Source organism: Pholcus phalangioides, unplaced genomic scaffold, assembly GCF_987345545.1.
Source record: "Pholcus phalangioides strain wild (caught in Gottingen) unplaced genomic scaffold, Ppha-v1.0 ptg000020l_1, whole genome shotgun sequence".
In the NCBI taxonomy this organism is placed as follows: domain Eukaryota; kingdom Metazoa; phylum Arthropoda; class Arachnida; order Araneae; family Pholcidae; genus Pholcus; species Pholcus phalangioides.
Window position 1 is genome coordinate 3,498,318 of NW_028301613.1, and position 27,898 is coordinate 3,526,215.

The 27,898-nt window shown below is 39.1% G+C and overlaps 2 protein-coding genes across 2 annotated transcripts; one reads left to right on the plus strand and one right to left on the minus strand.

Moving 5' to 3' along the window:
* Window positions 1-1,192: 1,192 nt before the first annotated feature.
* MED4 (mediator complex subunit 4) lies at window positions 1,193-12,424 on the minus strand. Its single transcript, XM_089248672.1, has 6 exons — window positions 12,169-12,424; window positions 10,124-10,242; window positions 6,302-6,417; window positions 6,057-6,201; window positions 2,419-2,571; window positions 1,193-2,322 (listed from the first exon to the last, which is right to left on the minus strand). Exons 1-6 carry the CDS (start codon window positions 12,231-12,233, stop codon window positions 2,138-2,140), a joined length of 783 nt encoding a protein of 260 aa, XP_089104798.1. The 5' UTR covers window positions 12,234-12,424; the 3' UTR covers window positions 1,193-2,137.
* A 1,716-nt stretch (window positions 12,425-14,140) lies between these two features.
* LOC149070762 (SPRY domain-containing protein 7) lies at window positions 14,141-27,540 on the plus strand. The gene is made up of 5 exons (XM_089248507.1): window positions 14,141-14,375; window positions 16,693-16,809; window positions 17,188-17,348; window positions 20,697-20,799; window positions 24,472-27,540. Exons 1-5 carry the CDS (start codon window positions 14,267-14,269, stop codon window positions 24,567-24,569), a joined length of 588 nt encoding a protein of 195 aa, XP_089104633.1. The 5' UTR covers window positions 14,141-14,266; the 3' UTR covers window positions 24,570-27,540.
* Window positions 27,541-27,898: the final 358 nt, after the last annotated feature.

A 27,898-nucleotide genomic window follows, 5' to 3' on the forward strand; every position in this document is an offset into this window, starting at 1 on the left:
TATATGCTGTAAGCCAGGCCTGTCATTTGGGGGGGCTATTGGCCCCCCCCCCCCGGCTTTTGAAAATACACTAAAAATGGTATATATATATATACATACAAATACATCAGGGTTTAAGTTTTCTTTCTATCAAACCGAGTACAACTCAGGTCTATCACCATTTATGGGCGATTTACTACCTAATGAGTTGTGCCAGAAGTGTGACTGTGTGTGTGTACCTAACAGTCTGAGTGCGTATGTAGTGTTGTGTTTGATTTTTCAGTGCCTCCATCTATATTTAAGAAGTGAGTGATGTGTTATGATTGAATTACATTTGTACTGTTTGTAGGTGTGTTGCTCTCTTTTTAAAGGGGAGATCGGCTCGCATTCTCGCCTTGAAGTTGGGAACCACAGAAAACCAACCTCACCACCACTGTGGTTCAAACCCGGGACCTCACGATACGAGTCCGTCACTATGACCACTCGACCACCACAGCAGCTCAGGGTTTAAGCTAGATAAAAAACAAAATTTCTTTTGCAAAAAAAAAAAGCGAAAATGGGGAGGAAAAGCTTTAGCAAAATGGTACAATGCTAATGTAATGATTGATGGTTGAATGCCTATTCGTTCCGTACCTTCTGTATGCATTTTTGCAAAAGTAGCTACCACTTCTTTCACATTCTAAGATTTTGTTTTGCATTTTGCAAAAAATACGCCCATATCTTAAACCATGAAATATATATATATACATACATTGAGTACATGTTCTTTGCCCCCCCGGAAAAAGTTGAAATGACGTCCCTGTGGGACCCCATACCTCAAGAGATCTTGGCTGTTGGTGGATTTAAACAACCCAAAGGCTAGGAACCCCTGGCCTATCATATCAGTCCGGTGGAGAATGTACCTAAAAGTGATTATCATAATTTTAAGGCTGTAAATTATGAAAATCAGAGGCTTATTTATGGCTTTGCCACCCTTCCTCCACGTCACGATTTAATATTCTTGACCACCATTTACTGAACTTGCCATCCTGGGATATAGCCCGCTTAGCCCTCTCCCCCGTACATTGGCGTACGCAGGACCCCCCTCCCCAAGCCAAGATTATAGTGTTATTTGGCAGGAAAAAACGTAACCACCCCCCCCCCCGAGAAAATTCTGCGTACGCCTATGCCCCGTAGATACGCCACAGATAAAAACTAAAAAAACTTTATGCAATTGATTTCTTAAATAATTGCTTTAATGTACAAAATTATGATGTGAAGTATGTACTGTACTACTACTACATTCAAAAATACCATGATTCTCTGGATGTTTGACCATCGCTTGCTGAATGAGCGCAAAAAAAAAAGTAATGCGACCGATCTGCCAGAACCTGGTTGCATCCCAATCAAACATGCTCTCTCACAATGCATATGCGTACACTGATTTAACCTTTCTAAGTTTCTGCAAATGATTTTCTTAGCTGGGAATGTGCCACGGGCTACTTGAGTGATATGAAACTGTACCGGAGGTTACTTACATGATTCTGACTCAGGTGATTCGAAACTGCGCTACTGGCCGCTTAAGTGATCTGGAAAAGTGTTGTAGGTCACTTTAGTGATCTGTAAATGAGCAGCAGATCACTCAAGTTATTCTGGAAATATGTCACAGGCTACTTGAATGATGTGGGTACTGCACCGCTGGTCGCTTAAGTGATCTGGGAATGTATCACGGACCACTCAAGTGGTCTGTAAATAAGATGCAGGTACTCAAGTGAACTAGGAATGCATCGCAGGCCACTTGAGTGATGTGAAACTTCACCATCAGTTACTTAAGTGATCTTGAAAAATGTTGCAGGTCACTTTAGTGATCTGTAAATGAGCTAGCAGGCCACTTAAGTGACCTGGGAATATGCCACTGACTATGTGAATGATATGGAACTGAACCGCCGATCACTTAAGTGATCTGCAAACATGTCGCTTGGTTAATTTTTACAAAATTATGTTTTTGGTCACAGGATACATAAGATAACTCAGAGGGCCATATTTGGCCATGGATTGAGCATGTATGCCTCAAATGCTGAGTGATCACAGGATATGTTTGATCTGGACCGAACCAGATTCTGGAGGGTTAAAGTTGTAGCAGTGCAAATACATTGAATGATGCCACAACAGACAAAGGTCACTGGCTGTCGCTTGAGGAGCTACTGGAAGAGTCAGTGGACATGACCTCTACATCTTCGCTCTCTTTGCTATGGCTCTTCGTTTCCATCGGGATGCTGTGATTGGATGCTGAACTCATGCTGCTCTTGAGATCTGATGAAGGCTGCCAACTAAATGTCCCGGCTTGAGATGTTGGGTTTTGATCTGCAAGGTAGAAGACAGAACGACAAAAGGTTCCAATTATCGAAATATCATCTCGTCCAAGAAAGTGTATTGTGAGCATTAACAAGATATCCTTACCATGCTGACCCCTGGAGGCAGATAACTCGCTCATGTTTCCTTGTTGTTGCTGCATGATACTGCTGCTTCCACCGGTCAAGGGCAGGTCGCTGAGCCGTCCCAGGAAACCCAGCCTCATCTCTATGTCTGTCGGGTACGGACGTCGGCTGTCACCTGAAAAACAAAAAAATTATGTGCTGGATGTGAAACTCAAACGCTCTATTATATAAACTTTCGTGGCAATGCATGTAAAAAGAATTAAATTTTTATAAAACCTAAATATCAAATTTCACACATTTGGAACGTCTTTAAGGAGGGACAGATTTCATAATGTGGACTACATCAAACATCAATATTTTTCATTTGTTTAAATACAACAGAATTAGGTTGCGAAAGCGCTCAAGGTCAGTCGGTCAGTGCATTCTCAAGTTTGACAAAGAGCAACACCACAACGGCCGTATTCGAATGTAGTGGTACTGCTGTGACAAAGACTACTTGACCCTTGCATTACGCACTACCATACTGGTCCATCATCTGGCGTTATGGTTTTGGGTACCATTGGTATTTACTTCTGTACTTGTTTAGTGGTACTGCGGTGACAAAGACTGCATGACTCTTGCATTATGCACTACCAGGGTGTGCGAGAGGTGCGGCAGCACTAAGTCTGTGCTTCTGGTAATAAAAAATATGTATACAGTCAAACCTTGTTATAGTGAACCTGGGATATAGTGAACGTTGGGTTATAATGAACTTTTTATTAGGTCCACAGACGTTTCACTATAATTGGGTTCGACTGTATAAAAAATATTGTAATTTTTATAAAAAAATTTCAATAATAAAACAAGGTTGCCGCATTTTGAGTTAAAGAAAATGTTAGAAATAATTGAAAGAATGTAATGAACAAGCGAAAACTATTCGTCACACACACACAAATTATATACAGTAATGATAAAACAAAAAAAGAATCATTATTTGTTGAATGCAGATGTGGGAAGCGGTTGGAAAGGATGAACTAAACATCCCCGCTCCAATATCTATCTATGGGATACATGCGTGTGTATTATATACTTGGTTTAAACTGTCACGTCAAAAACCTTTGTCAAAAACCTCAAATATTGCTTTTCAATATAAAAATTCTCATTGCAAATGCACACGTTAATTGCATGTAATGTTTAAAGTGACTAGGTTATACAAAGAATAAATACTTAATATGATTCTAAAATAATTTTCTACTCTCTACAGAATTATTTTGAAATATATATATATAGTTTTTTCTTATAAAATATACAATTTGAATAAAGCATAGCATAAACACTGGAAGGAAAACTATGTAATGATTTGACATTCTCTGATTCAAGATGATTTTTGAACTTCCAAAATTTCTTCAACTGCTTATATGTGTGTGCTTTGATATAAACCATCTGCTGTACTCTTTTTACAACAGATAAGTTTTTACATATATGATGTAATAAACTTTTTTAATGTTGATTTCTGCTATTATTAAATTATCTAGATAATCACTGAGATACTCTTATTGCGCATTATACTCTTAGTGTTAGTTATATTCTTATTGTACATGCTTCATCTTGAAATATATGTAGCGATCAAAATACTAAATTGAGGTAGCCCAGTCGATAAGATGCTCGCCTAAAGTACCAAAGGATGTTTAGAGGTGTCGCGAGTTCGATACCCGGTTTGTCCTTGTCAGAAAACTTTCCTGACACAGGGGTACAACAAAAAACTGTGACTTGACCGCAGCAAAAATTTGCTACTGGAGGGAGTCCCCCATCGAGGGGTTAGCGCACCAACCTCTCGATGAGTATAAAAAACAAGCCTGCCGTTCGGAATCGGCAATAAATTGTAGCTCCCGGTCTAATTAGCCCTCGTGTGCAGAAAAATGACCGTGGTGCGTCAAAAATGATCAAATCGAATGCTTTCACGGCACATTTCTGTCACCATCAACCCGCATTCTCATGTATAGGCCTTGGCCAACATTATTGTATAAATAAATATTACATACTGCTTACTGTTATAGCAACAGCGGGAAGACAATTTTTACGCTTAAAATGAATAAACTCTTATTTAAGGCCTGCAATTAGTCAAGAAAGACTACTACACCGCACACCAACTCCGGTCATATATCGCCATATGGCAATTTCCAACCAGTGGAGTTGGGTGGGAAATGAAGGCTCCATCCATCGGTAGTCGCCCTAGGCTCGGTAGGTAAAGAACTTGCTTCTAATGTTCTATGCCCGGATTCGAACCCATGGACCTTGATGGTAACCTTCATAGTGGAAGACGAGCATCTATATCACTGCACCACTCGGGCAGTCAAGAAAGACTGTCATCTTCAGTGACATTATCAGTCGAAACACAGACATACCTAGTGGATAAAATAAATGTTGACGATGTAATATGCCGGCGTGAAAGCATGGAAAACAAATTTTTTATGACGTGAGTCAATTCAAACAATTAAGCTGTGAAGTTTTGTTGAAAAGCATTTGTAAATAAGCAGTAGCAGATATATTTTCGAAAGAGAGAAAAATTCAACTGCCTTTGCAGGGAATCAAACCCTCGTTATTTGATCATTTTTGTCGCACCACTGTCATTTTCTGCACATGAGGGATAATTAGACCGGGACCTACAATTTACTGCCAATTCCGGACGGAAGGCTTGTTTTTATGTTCATCAAGAGGTTGGTGCACTGAATGGGGGGACTGCCTGCAGTAGCAATCTTTTCTGCGGTCATGTCGCAGTTTCTGTTGTACCTCCGTGTCAGGAAAGTTTTCTATCAAGGACGAACTGGGTATCGAACTCGCGACACCTCTAAACATCCTTCGGTACTTTAGGCAAGTATCTTATCGACCTGGGCTACCGCGCCCAGCTACCATTACACCATTGATATTTTGGAGCCTGTTGCCCCCCAACCAACATAATAACAATGAGTGCATGACCATAGCAATCACTGCCCAGCAACTCTTTACTGCCCACCAGGTTGTGCTTCTGCCTTGAGTTGATTTATGAATAATTCAGTGCAAATTCACCGATAGGAAAATTCACTGACACTCGTAATAGTTCTTCACCTGTGACCAATAGATTGAAAAAGTGAGTCACTGTATGAGAAACAGTGTGAATGACTGAAGGACTATGAGTGATCAAGTGAGTAAGCTAAGCGACTGAGTAACAATATGAATGACTCACTTGCTCATACACTATGTCAGGTAATTTTCCTGGCATGAATTGCTAATGTCAGCAAATTGCATAGAGGTGAGTTTTCTTTTCGACGAATTGCATAGTAGTGAATTTATGTTTTGCAGGTCTTGGAATACCCCCCCCCCCCCTGAAATATTGCCAATTATCGAACATGCCTGGTGCATGATTGGCCCAGCAACCACTAGCCACAATTAATTATGTGAGGTGAATTTTGATAATGTGTTCAAGCAGCTTTCTCGCAAATCAAACAGGGCTGTGGTTGAAATCATTTCATCGTAGCACATAATGCTATTTATCCCATAAAATATGGCTTTGATATTATTCGTTCTTCACTGTGTTGCATTTTGGATGGCCAGAAATATATTTTTTTTTGGGGGGGGGGGGGAAGGATAATAATAATTGTGTGATCTCTCTATTTCACAGGGTGAAAAAAAAATTCAGCTCACCTGGTTGCCAGTTATGAGGTGCAGCAACAGCGTTAGACGAGCTGATGCGATGAGCATATTTGATGAGCTCCTCCGAGGACACGCTGTTCTCGTTTGCTTTCTTGATGTACTGTATCTTCTGTCTCGCTTGGTATACCGCTGTTGCCTACAAAAAAAAGAATGAAATACAATATCGCTCCTTCACCAAACGCAACATAAATGGTTTTGATGAAACGCAAATGTCGACAAATTAATCTAATTTTTACCAGTAGGTGTTCGGCCTCCTTAAGATATTTCTGAAGCTGATGGATATCCTGGTCTTGTTTCTCGACCTCGGACTGAAGCGTATCGATCTTCTTCTGAATCTCAGCTTGTTCTTCGGCTGTAGAACATAAAAAATGATACACAGATAACACTTTATTTTTTGCCAGAAATTTGTACCGAGAAAAACTAATATTTCGCCATTTTATCACATAAGAATACAGTGCTAATGCTCTTCACATATCTCAATTACATTTCGATGTAGGTTGTTTGGCTCATCTAAACCGTTCAAACTTAAGAGTATCTACCACATATATGTGTGTGAAGGAAAATTCCTTCATTTATTTGGCAACATTTACAATTTGACATTTGGGGTCATATAATTGACAATTTGGCACTTGTTACTTGGTGACATTGAGGATTTGACATTTTTTATTTGGTGTCTTTGGTGATTTAACCATAGAATACTAACTAAAATAAGAACTGCATGTTACTAACGATACGTCTCTCAGACATATACAGTAAAACCGAGGGGGGTTGCAGAATATCTCAAACATATTCACAAAAAGGGTAAATCTTTTACAAATAAATATATAACATTTTAATTTTTGATGTGAAACTTCTATAGCCACACAACAGTAAAAGCGACATAAGAGTGAATTTCTGCGGGGGAAGAGAAAATCACCACAAAAAGTGATCTTTGTGCTTTCTTTTCTTCAAAACCCGTTACGTAGAATAACTTTTTTTTGTGATGAAGCAGATGGGTTGTGGTGTGGCAGGATGTCAATATTTATGTTATTGCCAAAATCCAAAATTAGCCACTTCGAGAAGTGGCCAGCCCAGTCGACCTGGACAATGTCCAAAACTTGGGCTCCCCCCATGATTTGGGGTTATCAGCATATTTCTTTGTGATAACAGACATGCCAACATTACCTTAAAAAGCTTGTCAGTAGTAATGAATGTTGAGCTTTGCCATTGGAGTGGGGGGGGGGGGTAACCCTCGCCCTAGGACAACATAATCATAATACAATAAAAAATTAATCACAAAAATTCGTTTTTTTTTATTTTAATTGAAAGCTCATTAAATACAGCACTTCAGTGGCATTGGAACCTAAAACCTAAAGGGGTCAGGCCACATGAACCCCCCCCCAAAGCAACGTTCTGAGGTCACTGAGTCCCTTAATAATTCATGACTATTCAATGCAATCCCAACCTGCACATGTTCTTTTGGGCCATATATACATACGTCTAGCTATCACAGATCCACCATCCCCGTTTTCTTCGTATCGGAGCTTCTACTGTACCAACGATGAAACATTTTTCCAACACAAGTTCCGCGAGCTGGACCATGCACTATGCAAATGAAGCTGGGTCCGGATCCACTGTGCTGAACCATTCAAAAACCTGTTTTTAGCCCACAGAGTGGGGCGATTTTGACGGAAAACCGGTTTTTGCACATTTGGGCATCGAGTAGAGCGGCGGGTTTAGACACAGCTTTACAGATTGCCTTCTGTGCACAGACAAAACAGATCGGCCCAGAGTTTGTCTTCTCTCAAACTCTCTCACATGCAAATACAAATTCAGAGTTACGGTAAAGATAGATGCAATTTTATAAAAATAATAATAAAAATAAGTGAAACACCACAAGAAACTCAAAGATCTCCGTCCGTAGAAACTACGGACATTCTGTAACAGTTGGCAACTCTATGAAAATTATTACCATTTATTATTAGCCATATCTAACCATAATTATTATGGTCAGCTATGGAAACTTCAACGATCAAAGGAATGTGAATATTGATATCTTAGTGATACGTATATAGGGGTCGACACATAGGGGCTGGCAAAAGTTCGAATTTCGGACATTGGCAGTAACGTACAAACGACACACATTCAGCCATGTAAGAAAATGAAATTTAGTGGGGGAATAGTATTGGCTATGTATCGGGACAAGAAGCAATGAATATCATAAAGCACATGCGCAGAGCAAGCAACTTTCCCTCTCTGGACCTAATGGCCACACGCATGGGATTTACAGCGGGTTCAATTATGATTCCATATGACGCCAAACTCGTTAGAACTCTACAGGGCGAACAGTGTCTTGAAATTTAAGGGGTCAACAAGATCAATCTTATTTAGAATTTTTTAAATTCAATTTTAAATAATTAAAATCAAATTTAATTGAAGTTGATCTAGTCCCGTCAAGAGCGAGATTCTCACACAGATTTTTCAAATTAATTTTTAATATTTGTCTACTCAATAATATAAAAGCACAAACTCGAAAAGGCCCCGTTTCTATGCAACAGAAATTAGTGACGATTCTATGTTACGGAAATCGGTTACGATTCTGGGTCAACTTTTAATTTAACTCTTGAAAATATACCAGGAACACCATTTGACCCATTGAGATCAAGTTGTGTGTGTGTACCGAGAGGCGTGGCCCCCACACAGGGCCCCCAAGCTGGGGAACCTCCAAAAAAGCTTTTTCACAAGCACCTCTGTGGTTAATTTAGTGTCAAAAATCAAAAAGTGGTAAGAATCGTTTCGGCCCCCTGTCAGCCTTGTCCTTGTGGGGGGGGGGGGGGGCATGCCCAGATGTATATGTTTAATATACATATAATCAGTGCTAGCAACACACAGGGTCGAGATACCTAGGCTGGGGCATTGCATATATATTCAACTTCATGGGAAAGTTGAAAGGTTTTATCTCCAGGGGCGCTTGATGGATCTCATTGTTTTCTTGCTGCTTTAACATTGAAAAATTTGCAATAGCAGAAGTCCAAAATATATCCAGTCTGGGGCCCCATAAAGATCTGCGAATTAGGTTCCAAGTAATTGGTTGGGGCCCTGGATTTTATTTGTTGTTAAAATCAATACAAATGAAAATTTTTAGTGACCCCCTCAATGGGAATATCCTTCAAGCTCCCTGGTCGGGGAGGGGGGGGGGTCTATGGAAAAGCTGACAGATTTCACTTTGGCGGACCTGGATGAATCTCAATGATTTTTTTTGTTTAACATATTGTAAAACTTGCAACATTGGTAGCCCGAGATAAAGACAGTTTCCCCCCCCCCCTCCAACTAAAAATATTGGGTACCCACTACTGGATGTGGAGGCCCTGAATTTTATTTGTTGTGAAATTAATAAAAATGAAAATTTTCCATGCCCCTCATAGGTGGAATGTTCGACAAGCTTCCAGGTTGGACCCCCCACTCCATGGAGAAGCTGACAGGTTTCATATTGGGGGGGGGGGGGGACCTGGATAAATATTATCAAGTCCTTGATTGGGGGCCCTGGAATTTATTTGTTGGTAAAATAAATACAAGTGAAAAATTTTTGGGACAAAATAAACCAGATACATTGTAAAGAGAAGGGGGTTGGCTGCTGAAGGGGTCAGAGAGTCCACCTAGTATCAATTATAATTATTATGGACACCCATTATTTAGCATCTTTACCACTTGTTATTTGGCACCTTTGGCAATTTGTCCAATGTTATTTGGTGCCTTTGGCACTTTTGCTTAGCATCTTTAACGATTGGACACGTGTTGTTCAGTACTTTTGGCAATTTAAAACTTGTTACTTCGTGACTTGCATGATTTAACACTTGTTATATTTAGTGTCTATAGCAAGTTAACACTCATTGCTTGGCAACGTTACCAGTTTGACACTCTGTGGCAATTTAACACTCTTTTCTGGTAATGTTGGGGATTTGACACTTCGCATTTAGTGCCCTTTGGTGATTTAACAATCATTTGGCTTCATTGGCAAATTAACACTTACTACTTTTAATTTAGCAAAAATCAATGCAAAGAAACACTAACCCACTAACCCAATTTCAACGTAGACTTGAGCTCTTCATCTTTCCGGACAAGTAATTCGGAGAGCAAAGGTAATTCTGCAGGGGTCAGTTTCGCACCCTTGGACGAAACCAAGTTTTCAATGAGCTCCCTGTGATCGAGAAAAGACAAATTAATGAGACATCATCACAATGAAACAAAAACATTTCTTAATTTCTCAGCTGAGTCGTGCTTTTACACCTTCGAGAAACAGAAGAAAAAGTTTTGATATTAAAGATAAATATCCACACAGCCGAGTACTATGCAGATCTGCCTTTTTGAGCAGCTGCATATTTTGGGACTATGTTCGACGTCATTGTTGCGGGTCATATCTTTCAACAATACCTATTCGATATACACTTGGGGTTTCTCAAAGGAGTGCCTGAGTCGCACAGTGGTAAGACGCTCATCTTCCACCCATGAAGGTTGCTATCAAAGCCCACATGCTCAAATTCAGGAATCCAAACATCAAAAATAAGTTCACCTACCGATTCTGGGGAGACCAACGATAGACAGCATCTTCATTTCCCGCCCGACTCCACTGGTTGGAAATTGGTATATGGCGATATGTAACCAAAGTTACTGTGCGATGAAGTAGTAGTAGGTTTCCCAAAGGAGGTGTAATGTACACAGTAGAAATCCTATGAAATGATGTTACTCGTGCACAGTGCTTGTTTCGCAACAGATTATATTTCGACATCCCACACACATTTCCCATAAGTTCAGCCAACCACTGTAGTAGGAACATGCAAATTGTGTACAGCATTGACAAACCAATAGAAACCGGAACATTGCCAGATCCTTGAATGATCCGCGACAGTGTCCTAGCAGGGCCGTAGCAGTGTACCTTCTTCGGGCCCCTTAGAAATTAAAAAATTATGCAAAATGAGTGTACATTTTTGTGAGCGACCCATTGGGCTCGGAGGCCCGCGGTTGCCCAGTTACAATACAATACAATACAATACAAATACAACGCCACAACAGGCAAATTGCCCAACGAGGTGGCTGACTTAAGAACATCATGGATCCCCGAGCCCCTACCTACTACTGCTACACCACACATGCACCCCCCCCCCCGCGGAACCCCCCAACGAATCGGTACATGCGGGAATGTGCGTGTAGTGCAACCTGACGTAGAGTTTGTTTCTGTGTAATGCTTGTTATGTGTAGTGCTGTCATCTGCCCCCAGTTTTACTAACTATGAGTGAAGTGTTATGGTTGAATGATTTACCGTTGTAGGACTGTTGCTCTCTGTGGCGAGACTTTTTAACGGGGAGATCGGCTCGCATTTGCGCCTTGAAGTTGGGAACCACAGAAAACCAACTTCAGCCGACTACAGTCCTATGTCTCATCGCATTCGTCATAATTTTTTATGGATGAACGTTCTTCAGTCAGACTTCAGTTTTTGACAGAATTTGGAGTGATCTGTAAAAGAAATTGAAGTTTCTTGCCCAAAATGTGCCCCAAGTGTAGCATCAAACAGCAATCGCACAAAGAAATTCCATTGGCGTTTTCAGAATTCTGATTTTAATGGGTCGGTGAGTTACATGGCCAATAACTTTCTTCACTAGCTCCAGAATTCCTCCTCACCATGTTCTAAATACCAAAAAAAAAAAAAAAGAATTACAGAATAGACTTTTTATTGGCCGTCTTGATTTTCACAATGCTGAAGATGTTTGGCGAACAATAAAATCACCAAATCTGGCGCAATCCCGCTCACGGAATCTTAGCCTTCAGTTACCAGCGGAATTTTCAAATATCACTGCGGCATAGTTCCGAAGCACTTGAGTGACCCGTGGCACATTTACAGGTCACCCAAGCGGTCAGCGGCACATCCCCAGATCACTTAAGTGACCCACGGCACGTTTACAAATCGATAAAGTGGCCCGTGTTAAGTTACACACTTACTCTTATTTTACACCATAAAAGAAAACAAAGTTTATGTTTGTGTTGCTCACCGGTTCCACAATGCTAAATGTGATGCATAATTATCACATACTTGATGTAATTATGATAATCAAGATTATAATTATCTTACTTGCATATCAGCTCAATATCATCAACGAGAGACAGCAATTTTTTTCGAGTACCAACATTCGCCATCGACCCTCAAGATTTGATTTCAAGTATAAATTGAATCTGGACAAAACAAAAAAATCACAATGAAAATAAATGGAATGGTGTACAATTCGAAATAGGAATAACAAGACAACTTGGCATCATTCCATCAACATACAGGAAGTTGATAGGCTTCAATTTACATTGTTCGTGCTGCCATCTTCACTTATAATTATAAACTATTCTCATGGTGATGATGAAGTCTTGATTGATGAAAACTAGACTCGTCGTTGCGCTCAGTTCCCTGTGAACGTAGGTGGCAAACTGAACTGGATATCCGAATAAAAAGTTCAGTTATTTTCCAAGAACACTAGGACGTGAACAAAACAAAAGACAGCAAATAAATTTGAAGATGTACTGCTGGTGCTGCCATCTAAAATTGAAAATTAAAGTAACTCATAAGGTGATGATCGAATTTCGATAAAAGCAGTTGTTTCATTCAGCTCCTTTAAGTTGAGCCCACAAACTGAACTGGAAATTCAAACTGAAAGCTCAGCTATTTTTTCAGGGCATGAGGAGACGTCTCAAACGTCTGCATGAGCAGACGACAGGAGACGAACAAAACAAAAAAAAACAAAAATGAGTTTCCACATTACTGTTGGTGCTCCCATCTAAAAATTAAAATAAAATTAACTAATAAGGTGATGATCGAATTTCGATAGAGGTAGCTGTTCCATTCAGTTCCTTTGAGTTGAGCCCACAAACTGAACTGAAAATTGGAACTGAAAGCTCAGCTATTTTTTCAGGAAATAAGGAGACGTCTCAAACAAAGACCCTCTTATTCAGCAGACGACAGGAGGGGAAAGTAAGTTTTACACTGATAGAAACTGTTGGTGCTGCCATCTAACATCCGAACAAGAAGTAATTCACGGGATGATTATCATTTGTGGTCTGGTCGTTTTATCTAGCTCCTTATTAATGAAGCACACAAACTGAACTGGAAATTTTAACTCACGGATCGGCTATTTTCTCAGGGCAAAGGAGGTAACCAAAACAACGAACTTTTCCAAAAGCAGACGACAGGTAAGTTTTCACGGTCTGAGATTTTCTGTTGATGTTGCCATCTATTGTTCAAATCGGATCAATTTTTGGTACAGAAAGCTGAATTTTTCATTCCATTTCATTCCGTCCCTAACGAGTGAAACCCACAAACTGAATTGAAAATTGAAACTGGAAGTTCAATACTTTTTTTTGTGGAATTAAGGAGCGGTTCGAAACAAATATCGAGCAACCCATATCAGTTTCCATTTTCAGCGTACTGTTTGTGCTGCCATCTAATCTCAAATTGAGAGATTTCTTATGTGGCGATGATGTTTTTTTCTCTTTCAAAATTGTAATAACATCATCAATGACTTTTTAACAGTTAGTAACCTTAAATTATTTGTGAAAATGGAAAAAAAAAAAAAAAAGTGCTTTTACGATTATTTCATCACTACCATGTCTCATGTCTAGAATAAGACAACCATAAGTATTCTTTATGGGCATTGTAAAATATTTTATCACGTGTATGTGTATATATTGTTTATAATTTTTATTAATTGCATTTTCAATTGGGTTGCTGTATTTTTGAAATAATATGGCATCCATATTTTTATGGGCATCTTTTTCTCAGCCACCTCGTTGGGCATTTTGCCTGTTGTGGCTGGTCGTGGCGTTGTATTTGTATTTGTACTAATGCATAGCAAATAATAGTACCACCACTTTTTTGTTGTAATTCGAAAATTTCAGTAACAAAATTTATTCCTCTGTAAAATCTATTTTTATCAAAATTCAATCAGATGACCGAAAACTAATACAGGTTTTATGGTCTTCGAATCTCATACAGGATCAATCAGGTTGCTCATGACGTCATAGGCGAACCAATTACAATGCTTATGGCAGGAACGCTTTCTAAAGTCGGTAGAGCGAATGAAAGTTTATCATACCCTTTACCCTAGGTTTTGTTTGCAAATAAAAAAAAATAGTGTTATTAGTGTGTGTGTGTTTTAAAACTGCGCATCGGTGTTTTATGGTCGGAAATGTCTTCGTGCTTCGATTGCATTAGGCGTATCTGCGACGGGAACGTCGGCCGAAGTTACGTCCATGTCAAAGAGCAGCCCCTTGTTTTACTTGACACTTCTCACATGGGTAAATCCCTCCATCTGTTTTCAAACCACCAGTTGTGGATTATCATTACATTGATCTAGATATGATTTTGATTATGTCGCGAATGTCCATGTCATGTTGTACACAAACCGTTATCAATTGTATTTCCCCTCCCCCTCCAACTTAACAAGCAGTAATGACATTTTACTTTCTAAAATTGTTTATACCATATATGCTGAACACATGGCCCTCGACCTCAAACCTTATTTTGAAAAAATGAATTATGCAACGCACTTACAAATCACTTGAACGACCCTCTCTCGGCACAGTTCGAAATCACTTAATCCGCCCGCACCACATGCAACAGTTCACTTGAGTAAGGTCTTGATCACTTGAGTGAATCCAGATTACCAAAGTAACATGCATTCACATGCTCCCAGATGACTCAACTAACCTGCAGCACATTTACAGTCGACTTAAGTGACCTGGTGCACAGTTCCACGGCATTTAAGAGACCCACCTGTGATGCAGTTCCACATCACAAGTTAACCACGGCACAGTTCCAGATCGCTCAAGCATCCTGCAATCTGGAACTTACAGATCACTTGAGCAATTCACGGATGCATTCAGCTGTTCTAGATCACTCAAGTGACCCACTTCATAATCACGAATTGCTTGTGTAATTCGTGATGCAGTTCCAGATCTACAACAGAGCTTCGCCGCTGTGGTAGTTGAGTGGTCGTAGCGATGAACTCGCATTGCGAGGATCCTGCTTCAAACCCACAGTCGCGCTGCTGTGGTGAAGTTGGTTTTCTGTGGTTCCCAACTTTGAGGCGCGAATGCAAGTTGATCTCCCCATTAAAACGTCTTCCACAGAGAGCAACAGGCCTACAATGGTATTATTATTCATTCATTACACTGCACTTACTATGAATTGAGGAAAAACTCTTAGTTAAAAAAAATTGATTACAGATGGCAGCACACTACACATAACAAGCATTGCACAGAAACAAACTTCGCAGAGAGTTCTCTGTGAAGAGAACTCTTTGTTTTACATTCCAACATACAAATTTGTTAGAAGTTCCGCAGAGGAATATGGACGAGATACATGTCTGGTTTAGTAGTAATAGATCATGGAAGCAGCTTCTGGCAAAAATTGTAAATTATAATTAATATTTTTGTGTTAATATTGTTATAAATCAGCGTTTAAAAATGAAACATTGTAATATGCAAAGAAGTAAGTTTCCCCATCTTATCTGCATTAAGAGTTAACTTACAAGCGGCTTTGATTCAAACGGATAACAGCGTTTTTTCCCTTTGTGCAGTAGCGTTGTTGTCTTGGATTATTCACGATTACCTTTCGCTAGTTGTTTTTAGCGTGTCTTTTCAAACGTTTGAACAGCTATTTAGTTTTTTTCGTTCAGAGTGTTAGGATTACACGAACTGGATTACATTTTCGTCGACCAGTAGGGCTGTATCCTTTTTATTTATTTTTCTTAGTAATATTCGTTATTTTATTTAATATTCGTTATTTTATTTAATTTTCGTTATTTATTTAAAAGAATCTGGATACCCGGAAAAAGTCTGGGTTTTAATTTTTTTTATACCTAGAATATGCTTATTTATACAACATGCATGACCGTCATTTATTTAAATATACTATTATATTTTATGTTTTATGATATATTTCATATTTCAATGTTTTCTCCTTTTTTATTATTGCTTTCCATGCTGACGATTTTTTTTTTTCGGCATCCACAGTGTCTAACGGCCTTGGCGACCTTTGATCGGGTTGTCGGACATGTTTGGCACCGAAAAAAAAAGTCGCCAGAAATTGCCAACCTCTGGATTATACAGCACCTGTTCCTTATTATACAACGATTGTGTTCAAAACATTATCAAAAAGCATTCATTTTTGGCATTTTAAACCAGCTTTTGATGCTTGCCATGTCAAAAACTAAACACAACCCTGCTTTGTAGTCAGGGTACACCATAGGCGGAGATAGACTTGGAAGTCTGGGGTGGGGGGGGGGTGATGATGATCATCACGATGATGATGATGATGTCAATTCATATACACACATATACATTAGTTCTGCCCACTACACTTTAGATGCTGCCCCCCCCCCCCGTATCTCCCCCATGGGGTACACACGACCCAATTATACTCGATAAATAGAAAGAGTCTCGTCCCCTTTTAGATCAGGTCACAGGGAGGGGCATGAGAAGAAAATAAGGTTTAAAGAGCCCAATGGGCTGAAAAAGGTTGATAAACACCGCACTGGTCTATAAACTATCATTGGCGTTTTTAATGCTGTTGATTTAGAAAATGAAAACATTAACATGTTTGTTTTTTCAGGTCAAGAAGTTGTGATTGTCAAGAATGGTCACAGGCTGTGTGGCACGGGCGCTGCTCTCGCAACTGCTCCAATAGTTCAAAATAAAGCGTATTTCGAAATGAAACTGCAGCAGTCGGGTAACGTGGCCTCCTGTTTCTATTTTTTTTTTCTCATGTAAAATCTAAATATTTGAGGTACTCTTCCGTTATTATACATTTCGACGCCAAATTGACGTATTTTGACTTGGTTCTTTCCGCAAACCTCATTAAGAAAAAGAAAACAATTTATCGATATTACACTAAAGAAAATACACTAAACAGAAGGCATTAATCCGAAGAAAATTCGGAAAGACGAAAAGGGCGCCGAGTGGTATGGGTTATCATAGAAGAGTACCTGTTCATGCACATGTCATTGTAATCTGTGATTACAGCGCTATCATTCACACTTTATTGACAGAAAAAAAAATTCCACTGCCAATAATAACACTGGTCTCTTATGCTTTTTTTTGTTATTAGGTGTGTGGGGTGTTGGACTTGCTACTCGTCACGTAGATCTGAATCGTGTACCGCTGGGTCTCGACAGCGAAAGCTGGGTTTTGTGCAACGATGGTACTATCATGCATAAAGGAAGCATGATACACAAGCTACCTGATTTGCCTATGGAGGGTGATGTCATAGTAAGATGGATGTTTTCGTTTTTCTTCTTTTTAATTCACGATATTCACGGTTGACGATATGTTTGTTAGCTGGCTCCAATGAGGAGACTGATGAATGAATTGTTGAAATCGGGAAATCAGTTTTTTCCCCATCACATTCTTGAGACGTCTAACATTCATCACTCTTTGGTCTCCCTTGTTTCGAGTCTTTAATATATATATTTTTAAATAATTAACATCACTTTTAACACTAACACTACTCAACTGTACATGCACCCAGAAGAAGCGTATTTATCATATCGCTCCCTAGGATGGGGGGGGGGCTACACAAATTTTGCCGCCCTTTCCATCCCATTTTAGCCTAATGTATTTGTACCATTCATTCCTCGAATTTACCTCCCTGGGTTATAGCCCACTTAGCCTCCACCTTTCCCTCTTTTCTTACAGTAGATAACATACAAGTTCCATATAGAGATGTTGAAAAGATGGAAAAAAAAAAAACTCTCTAATATTTTTTCTCCCTTGATAATTTCTACATTTTTGCAAATTTTGATCCATGCGGCCTACTCCTCTCATACTATTATTATAGTCCGTAATGGTTTTTGGTTTCTCTTTCGTTTTAGAGCGGACTTGAATTTGTTCCATTTCAGTATTATTAATTGTGGAAAGTAATGAAACATTTTTTTTATCCATCCGCTTCATCTCATTAACTTTTCCTGTCTGAAAAGCTATAATTTCCCCCTTTTTAAAATTTTTTCCCTGCATTTCCCTTGGGACTTCTTTTTCTCTTGAGGTTTTGTGTGTCGTATGTGTCTGTTCGGCATGAAACCAATTTGTCTGCTAATTCTAGCAAAGAGTAATAATTATCTATCGTAAGACAGTATCATTTATGAAGCAAGGGCTCCAGCATTGTCAAGACAACTTGTGATGAAATGTAGAGTTGAGAGAATACTCAGGTTTCAGAATTGTGTGTTTATCTGTGTATATTATTATTGACCACACATAACCGGAAATTGATTCGCTCAACAAAAAACATTTTATTCCAAATCTTGCTTTTTTTGGGGGGAAATAAATTGTTTCCATCCTAGTCTCCCTTTGAATAGCATAAGGCTCTCATGTATTGTTACATCTCGCTATGGTGTAGCCGTTTCACTAAATTTCTTATTGAGATGTTTCAGAACTGGCCAAAATTTTACTAATTTTACTTTGTGATTTTGTGTGTCAAATATTGCATTATCAGAAAAATGCAAGTATTGTTGCAAAAGAATGGAATCAACGATGAGACATTATTTGAGCGAAAAAGGTATGCAAGTTGAATGCGTTTCGCTCCAATAAGGATCAATTCCAGGTTTCTTTACAATTCCTTGAAGTATATTTAAAGCGAAAAACACATGCAGCTGTTGATCAAAACAGCTCTTCTAAAGTTGTTGCTTCCCAAAATTTATTCTTTGAGAATTTCCTTTGTGATACCCGATTCGATGCACTGTTTGGCATATTCATTTGTCTCTTCCACGATTGTACTCATGAGAGCAGAATGTATTAACGTTTTGTAAAATGGAAGAACATCATAATTGTCATCAAGTTGCACATGCACAGGAGTACCTGTAAATTTGACGGAGGAGGTGGATTTTTCACATTTACCCTGGTAAAAGATCTGGCAGATTTCAAACCAGTTTGGGATAAGTTTAGGTAGCCATACACTGTATGGGCAAACTGGCTAAAGGGTTAAGGATGACCCATCATGGGTTCCCAGGGCAAAGAGATGTTCTGTGGCCCCATACTTAGCTGGAAGTAGCAGCTTACATATTTACATCCGTACACTCGAAAATCTACCCGGGTCGGGGGAAATAAAACTGCTATTACCGTTTTCACTGTTGTTTTGTCACCTGAATTTGTTAAAATATGTACCACTTTTTCGTCAAAGTGTAAAATAAAGAACAGAATCTGTAACAAGAACTTCATTTTTTTTTTATTTACAACCTCACAGAGTTCCAAAATGTTTTAGGGATCCATGGTGTTTGATTTCATGGAATCCCAAACAAACTCTCACGGGAACCCCCAGGGTTCCACGGAATGCCAGTTGGAAATCTATGCTCTAGATCAGTGTTTCTCAACCGCCGGGCCGTCGTGACATCATTCATACTGGGCCACGACCGATCTGCCGTTTCTTTTTCCTCCCATTCATATTCTGTTAATCATGTGTTTGACCGGGCCTTCCACTTACAAAAATGAATGAAACCGAGCCGAGGGCTTCCAAAGGTTGAGAACCACTGCTCTAGATCACTCTTTTGGTCACTCGTGTCCCTGGTCCTTCGCTGCCCTGGGCAGCAAATTTGAGGAATGGTTCCTGGTAGTAAGGACCCTCCCCTTCCTGTAAATACGCTTCTGCATGCACCTCATCTACATTCCTCTGCAAATTTCTAACAAAGATAATATGTCCCTAATTTATTTATGTTGTGATTGTGTTTCATGTTCTTGTGCTGGTGCTGCCATCCGTCTACCATATTCTGCATTAAAGATGGTAAATTCTTGAATTCTCATGTTATACAATTATTGTGTTGAAGGTATTCCTGCTCTCTGCAGAGAGACTTCTTCAAATGGGGGAACCAGCTCGCATTCGCTCCTTAAAGTTGGAAAACTGCTGGAAATAGATATCAGCTGAGCACCACTGTGCTACCAACAGGGTTCGAACCTTGGATCCTCCCAATGAGGGTTTCCCCCATGACATCCACATGATTGCACTATAGAAAATAATTACCTCTGCGAAAAAGTGGTCATGAAGTGATAGATTTATTTAGAGAATGGGGGGGGGGGGGAACGACACATTTTCAGAATTTCCACATCAATAGTTCATTTATTTGTCTCCTGTCAAAGCCAGCTAAAAACTCTGTAGTTCTGTCCCTCCTTTCCGTTCATACTGTTACGAAACTCATGTGAATAACCATTAATAATGTAATTTTTTGCTCGCAAATAGCCTTTGTTCTATGTAAAATCAATAATTAGTGCTGAAACACACATTCATCTGTAAATCGTGCGAAGTTAGAGATGAACTTGTCTAGTTAAGCGGCAACACAGATGTTTTGATGAATTTATATAGCAAGAAGAAACTTGTTCATGGTACAGGATTCTGCAAAGATGTTCGAGATCACAAAAATGCACTCGCCAAAAAAAAGAGAAGTTATGAGAGGGAAAAGAAACTTTCATCTGCGACTTCCAGTATTAGATTGTTTACTTATCACAAGGTCTTGTGAAGACAATATCTAGAATACAATGCATATTTATAGCATAGTGTAGCATATTTCCATCAAGTTTACAGAAATATTTTACCGGTTTTTCGGTCCGATAATTAATATGTTATTATTTCTGCAGGGTGTGAGTTACGATCATGTGGAAATTAACTTCTATGTAAATGGCAAAAGTCTTCAAACTCCTGTGACAGGAGCTAAGGGAGAAGTGTTTCCTGTATTCTATGGTAAGTGCCAACCATTGTTTTTCAGTACTCAGTATAAGGTCGTTGCAGGCCAAATTAAAAATTAGCATGTCTAGTCATAAGACTGTGGTACACTCAGGGCCTGTTCTGGAAGTTTTTAAAGTGTAAGCGAATGATATTTTGGTGATAAAAAAATTGCCCCTCCCTTTCAGATGGCGCCCTAAAAAATCACCTCCTTTCAGTTGGCATCTTCTGTGGCCGTGTAATCTTCAGGATTCAAGATCCGGGACGGGGTACACTTGGCGCCGTTTATTAGAATCATAGAGATAATCTGTGTCATTCGTGTATCTTTATTGCTTTTCCACAGGACGGAAAAAACCAATAACATAACATGGGGGAATGAATTTATTCATAGTAATCGGGACTTCATGTAATGTTATCAATTTTCTCCCCCTTTGAAAGTTTTTTTTGTGCATTCTTAAGCTAAAGCTTATCCGAACATAATTTTTTTTTGCCGTAGGATGCTAGAAGGTGTTCTCTCTTCTCCACCCCTCCTTTTTGCTAAACATTCCCATACTTAATGTTGCAATCAGTGTATAGTATCTGCTGTGATCCATCTAATTGTGGAGCTGGTTTTGCAATGGCCTTCCTGTAGCGTAGGTAAATGTATGACAAAAAAAGGAAAAAGGAAAACCCTTGCCACACATCATTCAGCTCTTGATCTGTTTTTTTCAGTTCATCACATTCAAATTTCTTTTTTCCCGAGACACTTTCTCAAGAGATCTATGAAATGCATTGCACAGTAAAAAGGCTTATCACATAGCTATAATGTAAATTGTCACCATTACGTCAAATAACAAAGAAAGTATTTCATTTTCGGGAGGCGGGGGACAAAATTTGCCAAACAGTCTGTGTCAATTCGGCCTCATGACATCCAAAATCACTTGTATTTGCTTTGACCATATGTCCCGTTTGGAGCAGATGGAAATTTTTTTTGTTGGCGTGATTTGATTGTAAAGTAGTAAAGACAGGTAATTTAACTTACTGGCTGGCGATTTAGCACTCTCGGGCAATGCTTTTTGCATGATGTCACGTTTTTGCACAAGAGGAAAATCTCTTCATTAACGAAAAATCCCTTTTATATTAATTTTTATACAAAATTTGGATCAACGTAAAAACCTCCCTAATTATAATTTTCCAAAGTTGGCAGCTATGCTGTGGCATATTCCCAGAATAACTTAAGGGGCTTGCTACACATTTACAGAGCACTAAAAGGACCTGCGACACGTTTCCAGATTACTTAAGTGACAGGCAAAATGCAGTACCATATCATTCAAGTAGCCCATAGCATATTCCCAGTATAACTTAAGTGGCCCGCGCTGCACATTCACAGACCACTTGAGTGACCAACTGCATATTTTAAATCACTAAAGTGACCGGTGGTGCAGTGCCACATCGTTCAAGTAGCCTGTGGCACAGCTGCCAAATCTCCCAAATTTCTACTCCATCTCTTGGACTCCCGAATTTCAGCTGTGATTGTAAAAAAAGTCATAATTTTAGGGAAAGAGTATTCTCAAAGAATTTACTTGGAACAAAGACATGTTCATTTTTAATCCTCCGGAATGGCGTCACAAGTGTAATGTAAATTGTCACCATTGCGTCAAATACAGAAAGTTTTTCATGGTGGGGGAGGGACGAAATTTGCCAAACAGCCAGTGTCAGTTCGGCCTCGTGACATCCAAAATTGGCTTATATTTGCTTTGACCATGCCCCTTTTTTTTTTGCAGCGATTTGATTGGAAAACAGTATAGACAAGTAATTTAACTTACTGGTTGGTGATGATTGGAGCCTTAGCACTCTTGGGCAACGTTTTTTGCACGATTTCATGTTTTTTTTGGTTTTTTTTTGCACCTCCTTTTATACCCTCCCCCTGCAAAGTCCCTACATCCTTGATCAGGGCTCTTTTTCACTGACCCCCTAGCCAGATTTTCTGTGTCAGAGGAGAGCTTCTATAGTTAATTTATAGTGTTTTAAAAAGAAAAAAATAGTGCCAGATTCCCCCCCCCCAGGGTGGATCTCTGTCAGCCCTACCCTTTTGATGGTCATGCCCCCCCCCCCCAACTTATCCCAATGATTCCTAACAAAAAAAAAAAAACCCCCATCTTGGATTTGGCACCCCCTCCAGATTGGACAGAAATAATTTTCTTTGGCTTTTTTGGCCAATGAAACTTTTCTCTCTCCCCCCCCCCCATTCATCTCAGATTTAGCACTGCTCTTGGTGGTGCCTGTGCAGCCGCAACAGGATATGTGATGATGGCTCACCAATGAGTGCTATTTAGGATTAAATTAATTGCATTATTGAGAACGGTAAAATAATTCTGGACCCACGAAAGCAGAAAAATCTACTTCAAAGGCGGGATGTATGGTCACAAACATTTTATATTGTAAGCAATGGTGTGCGGCTTTCTTCTGAAAATAATCAAGCTTATTTTGAGGTCCCCTTGACTTTAGCCCTGTCAGCTTCCCACCAGGGTCACCCTTATGGGCCGTTATATTTAAGCATATGAAGCTTCACACCTTGGCGGCAGGTAAGTTCGAGGCACCCCTGACCTGTGGCTCTCTTACCCAATGCATGGTTCTTCTGCGGCTCCCCCTGAATAAGTTGGAAGATATTTTCCCATTCAAAGGAACCACTTCAAAACATAAATAGGTGCATAATCAATATCTCCATCTCACTGCGATGCTCGTGACAAAAGTTGGCAATGCTCCAGGAATACAATTTTTTTTCTTTTTAAAATTGCCGGATTCCTTATGATACAGGGGTGACCGAAATTTTTTTTTTTTTTATTTAATTTTTTTGACGCTCCCCCCTAAATGCACTCTAGACTAAATTTTCATCGGAAATTGTGAGTACTAACATAGGGTTTACGTGACTGAAATTCCAGAATGATTTGTTTAGTTTTTGTTTTTTTTCCAGAAATTTGAAAAAATGTCTAAACTCCAAAGTGGAAACAGACTGTTGACTATTATGTATACAAAACGGGCAAATCTAGAGCTCTCTGTTGAGAGGAGGTGGTTTTACAAGTCGGGCTATATATATATATATTAAAAAAAAATTAAGTCTTGACACGAGGTGACCATATGCCCCGCATTTTGTCCCATGTTTTCCATTGCAGTCCCATTTTTATTTTTTTCCCTCCATCCCGACTTTTTTTAAAAAAAAGTCTCTATATTTTTTATTTGTTTTTCCGTCACTTTTTTTAAAAAAAGTCAGTCCTGGTTTTTTTAAAGTTTCCTGGTTTTACCATTTTTTAGTCGAAGTTTTCTTGAATTTGTTGTTGCAATATTATATCATATGTAAGTTCCAAAAAATTCATGAATTATCGCATTGCATTTCACTTGTGTGGGGGGGGCGTGATTACCCCGTCATTCCCCTCATAGATCTGCCCCCGACAGACCAGACATGACCCAGGCTCTGTCCCTCCCGGGATATAAGTCTTTTACCCATGCGGGGTATATAGATCTGTCCTCAGTACAAAATATTACAAGAAATATGATATTACTTCTTTTGCCAGATTTCATAAAGACTATTCTTTCTTGGTGAATTATTATTATTATTTTTTTGACGGGATGTATATTTGTCGTATGGAATAAATCTTCATTCAACTACCTATAACAACTGTTGTCTATGACTTTCGTGTGTTTACTTTTCAGTTGATGATGGTGCTATCCTTGATGCCGCTTTCACAACCTTCGCTTTCCAGCCACCACCTGGTTTCGATAGGATTATGATAGAAAAGTCTCTGCTATAGTGACCTCGGCGGCTTTGCGGCTTGTGTATTTTGTCCAGTAACTTCACCTTTATTGTGAACTAACGCACCCAGGAGACGAACGATAAAAGTTATATATATATATACACACACACATACACATAGCAGATGGAGTGCGAAAGATACCAACTAACACTTGAGGATCGAAGCATGTCTAGTGTGTGTCTATCAAAGGCAATATTTCTATTCCTGCAGGTTTCGGGAGATATGTTCTGTGATGGTTATGATGGTGATGCATCTTTCAAGAGAAAAAAAAAAGTGCCAATTTCGCTCATTTTAATTCTTGCTATGCAAAAAAAAAATGTTATAAGGAACAAAAGTTTTCGCTTATATTATTTGAATAATGTATCAGAATTAATTAACGCTTATTATTTTTGAATTTTTTATGATTTTCTTTTCTATATTTTTTATTTGTTTTTTCGCCACTTCAAAAGGGAGTTCAGTGCTATTCTTGCCAGTTTTATATTATATGCCCGAAATTATTTTTTCTATATATAACACTCATAGAAACAGGTTATGTGATTAGCGGATTAAAATTGTGACTGAAATAAGCATGGCCAGTTTAGCCAGCCCCTCAATGTTTTTGTCCGATACTGTTCCTTTGATCAAAACTTTAATACTAAACATTTCTCCATTCATTTGTTGTGTTGTCTCTGTAACCAAAAAAAGAAAAATTCCTGGTTCTGTTTCAATTCTCTCTGCCTTAATCGTGCATCGATTCATTTCATGTTAAACAAGTTGTAATCTATGGATGCAACTTTTGGCCATTGATGTGGTTTGCCCGCATCTGTAGCGGACAGGTTTCAGAGGTTTAATGACGTGTGGGTCTCTGCAACAAGTAAGAAAAGTTTGGTGTGTCTGATCTCTGAAATTTTTTTTTTGTGATACACATGTTCAAAGTTCAACAGAATTGCATTATCTGGTTTGACTGATTAGATGGAGCTTTGATTTGCTCGTGTTGTGAATGTCTGATGATGAAATGGTTATTTTAGTCACTTTTCTGGCTGTCGTCGGAGTCCCATCTCAGCTCTCTGTGCTTATATTGTACAATGCTTTTCTCACTTGTTGCAGACACCTATACACGTTATGCATTTGAGCGAAATGTCATGATAAAAATTTTCCAGACCATGGCTCAACAGCCTTTTCATTGAACGCTGGCCTTGAAATCCCAAGACAAAAATTGATAAATTGTTATTTCGATCTCTGGAGGGATGTGTGTATGGGCTGGAGTGTTTATTGAATGTTTTGCCAACCTCAGTGGCCACCCATCATCTGGAGATTTCTTCAATTTTTTTGAAGATTGTGGTGAAATAGTCTCCCTGGGATTTATGCCCACTTGGTTCAGCCTAAAATGCACTATTATGCTGGGATTGGTCAGTGTGTACTGAAGCTGGTTTAGTTGGGATATATGAAGCATATGTAGATTGTTCCTGATTGGCCTTTGTTACTCAATTTTAGTCGATACCTTGATTTTCCCCTTGACCATAGAATTCAGAGAATCACAACTGAGGTCACTCTTCAGAGAGATTTCGAGTATGACTCAGCTTAATGGCTTCCTCTCGGCTATTGCAGCAGGCAGTTTAAGTAACATCTCTATTGCCTGTACTGGGTGGGGAGGGGGAACCATTTTTTGTTTTATGGCAAGTGGATCCCAGCATTGAAATTCATGAAACCCTCTCCATTCTAGAGTCAAGAAGAGAATGAAGGGTTTGATTATGATTGGGTGACTCTGATGTGGATGATTTGTAGGTGAGAATATGCATATTTTCAATCAACATCTGTGGATTAGAGGTGTTAATCTTACTTTTCTGCATGTAATTAGTTTACTTGGAGGGGGGGTGTGTCCAAGGTATTGCACCAGCATAAATACAGCCCCCAACCAAATGAGACAATCTGACTGTATGACAAACTCTACCAACTGATCAGCTTCAGTACACAATGGCCAATCCCATCATGACAGTGTATCTCAAGTTTAACCGAGGCATGTACTCTGACTGAGGTCACTGAATAGATCATTCTGTCAAAATTTCAAGGAATGAAAACGTCTCCTAATGATTTAACTACTGGAGTTGGCAAAATGTGGAGTTTGTACTCCACTCAATACTTCCAGCAATGGCCCTTTGTCCTGTGTCATCGTGATGCATGGGCCAATCCGGGTGCAGCCCAGGGCTGCAGAGTGCGGGCTTATGTTATTGGAGACTAAAATTTGAAAGCATTTAACAGTGTACAAGATTCTTAGTTGGAGCTCCTGGTACTTCTAGTATGGAAGGGCCCAGAGCATTTGTTTGCTGAGGGGAGGGGTTGGCTTAATCTTATGGCTCTGATTTTAACTTGGGCAATAACTGACTAAATACATTAATTTTTCAATGCATCTGAAAATGCAAAATTAAACCCTGAAGAATTTTGAAGAAAGTTTTGTGTTTCAATACGTGATGGGAAAAATAATATGGATTGTCTTTCTCTTCCAAGCTCAAGTGCCCCCTAAGGGATCTATGAACTGTTGGTTAAGAACCTTTGCATTGAAGGGAATATAATACAATCTGTATTTTTGTTTTATTGTCTCTCTCTGTGTGTGGGACAGAGGAATAAAGAATTTCATGAAAACTACCACTTTTTTTTTAGTACTTGATTTGCTTTAGCAAAAAATTTTCAAAAACTGCAGCCTTGAGTTGTCTCGTACATTTCAACCGTGTAAAAATGTAACTGCTATCTCTGCCACACATGTACCAGGCAATATGTGTAAATATATTTATGCATATGTAAATATGTTAATTGTATTTAAGATTGTTTTTAAAACTCAGCATATGTGCTCTAAAATAAAAATACCCTATATAATAATCCCTTTTGTTTTGCTGATAAAAACTTTCGTTATACTGTTAAATTGATATGTAAATTGTTTTATCAGTAATGCATTGAAATGTTTCAATTAATAAATCGTTTGAGTCAAATGTAATATGTGCATTGAAGTTTTATGTCTGGTAAATAAGCATAGTTTATAGTCACTAGAAATGCATGGGTACACACACCCCGGTTCTACCCCTAAGTGTATACAGGCTTTTGATGAATCGACGCTACCACCCTACTCTGTACAGATCCAGCGGGGAAGTACAAGAATTATTCCCTGATCGGTTTACTGGCAGAGGGAAGTTCCAGGGCAAGGTGCGGCGCCTCTTATTTTCTCCTGTCAGCTTTCGTCATGGCTGTCTATACACCATCACCAGCAGCTGACTGGGGAGGTCAATCAGTTCTTTAGCCTTGGAGAAAATCCACTTCACCGTCCAGGAGAGACATCTTCACATGCCCTTGTCCTG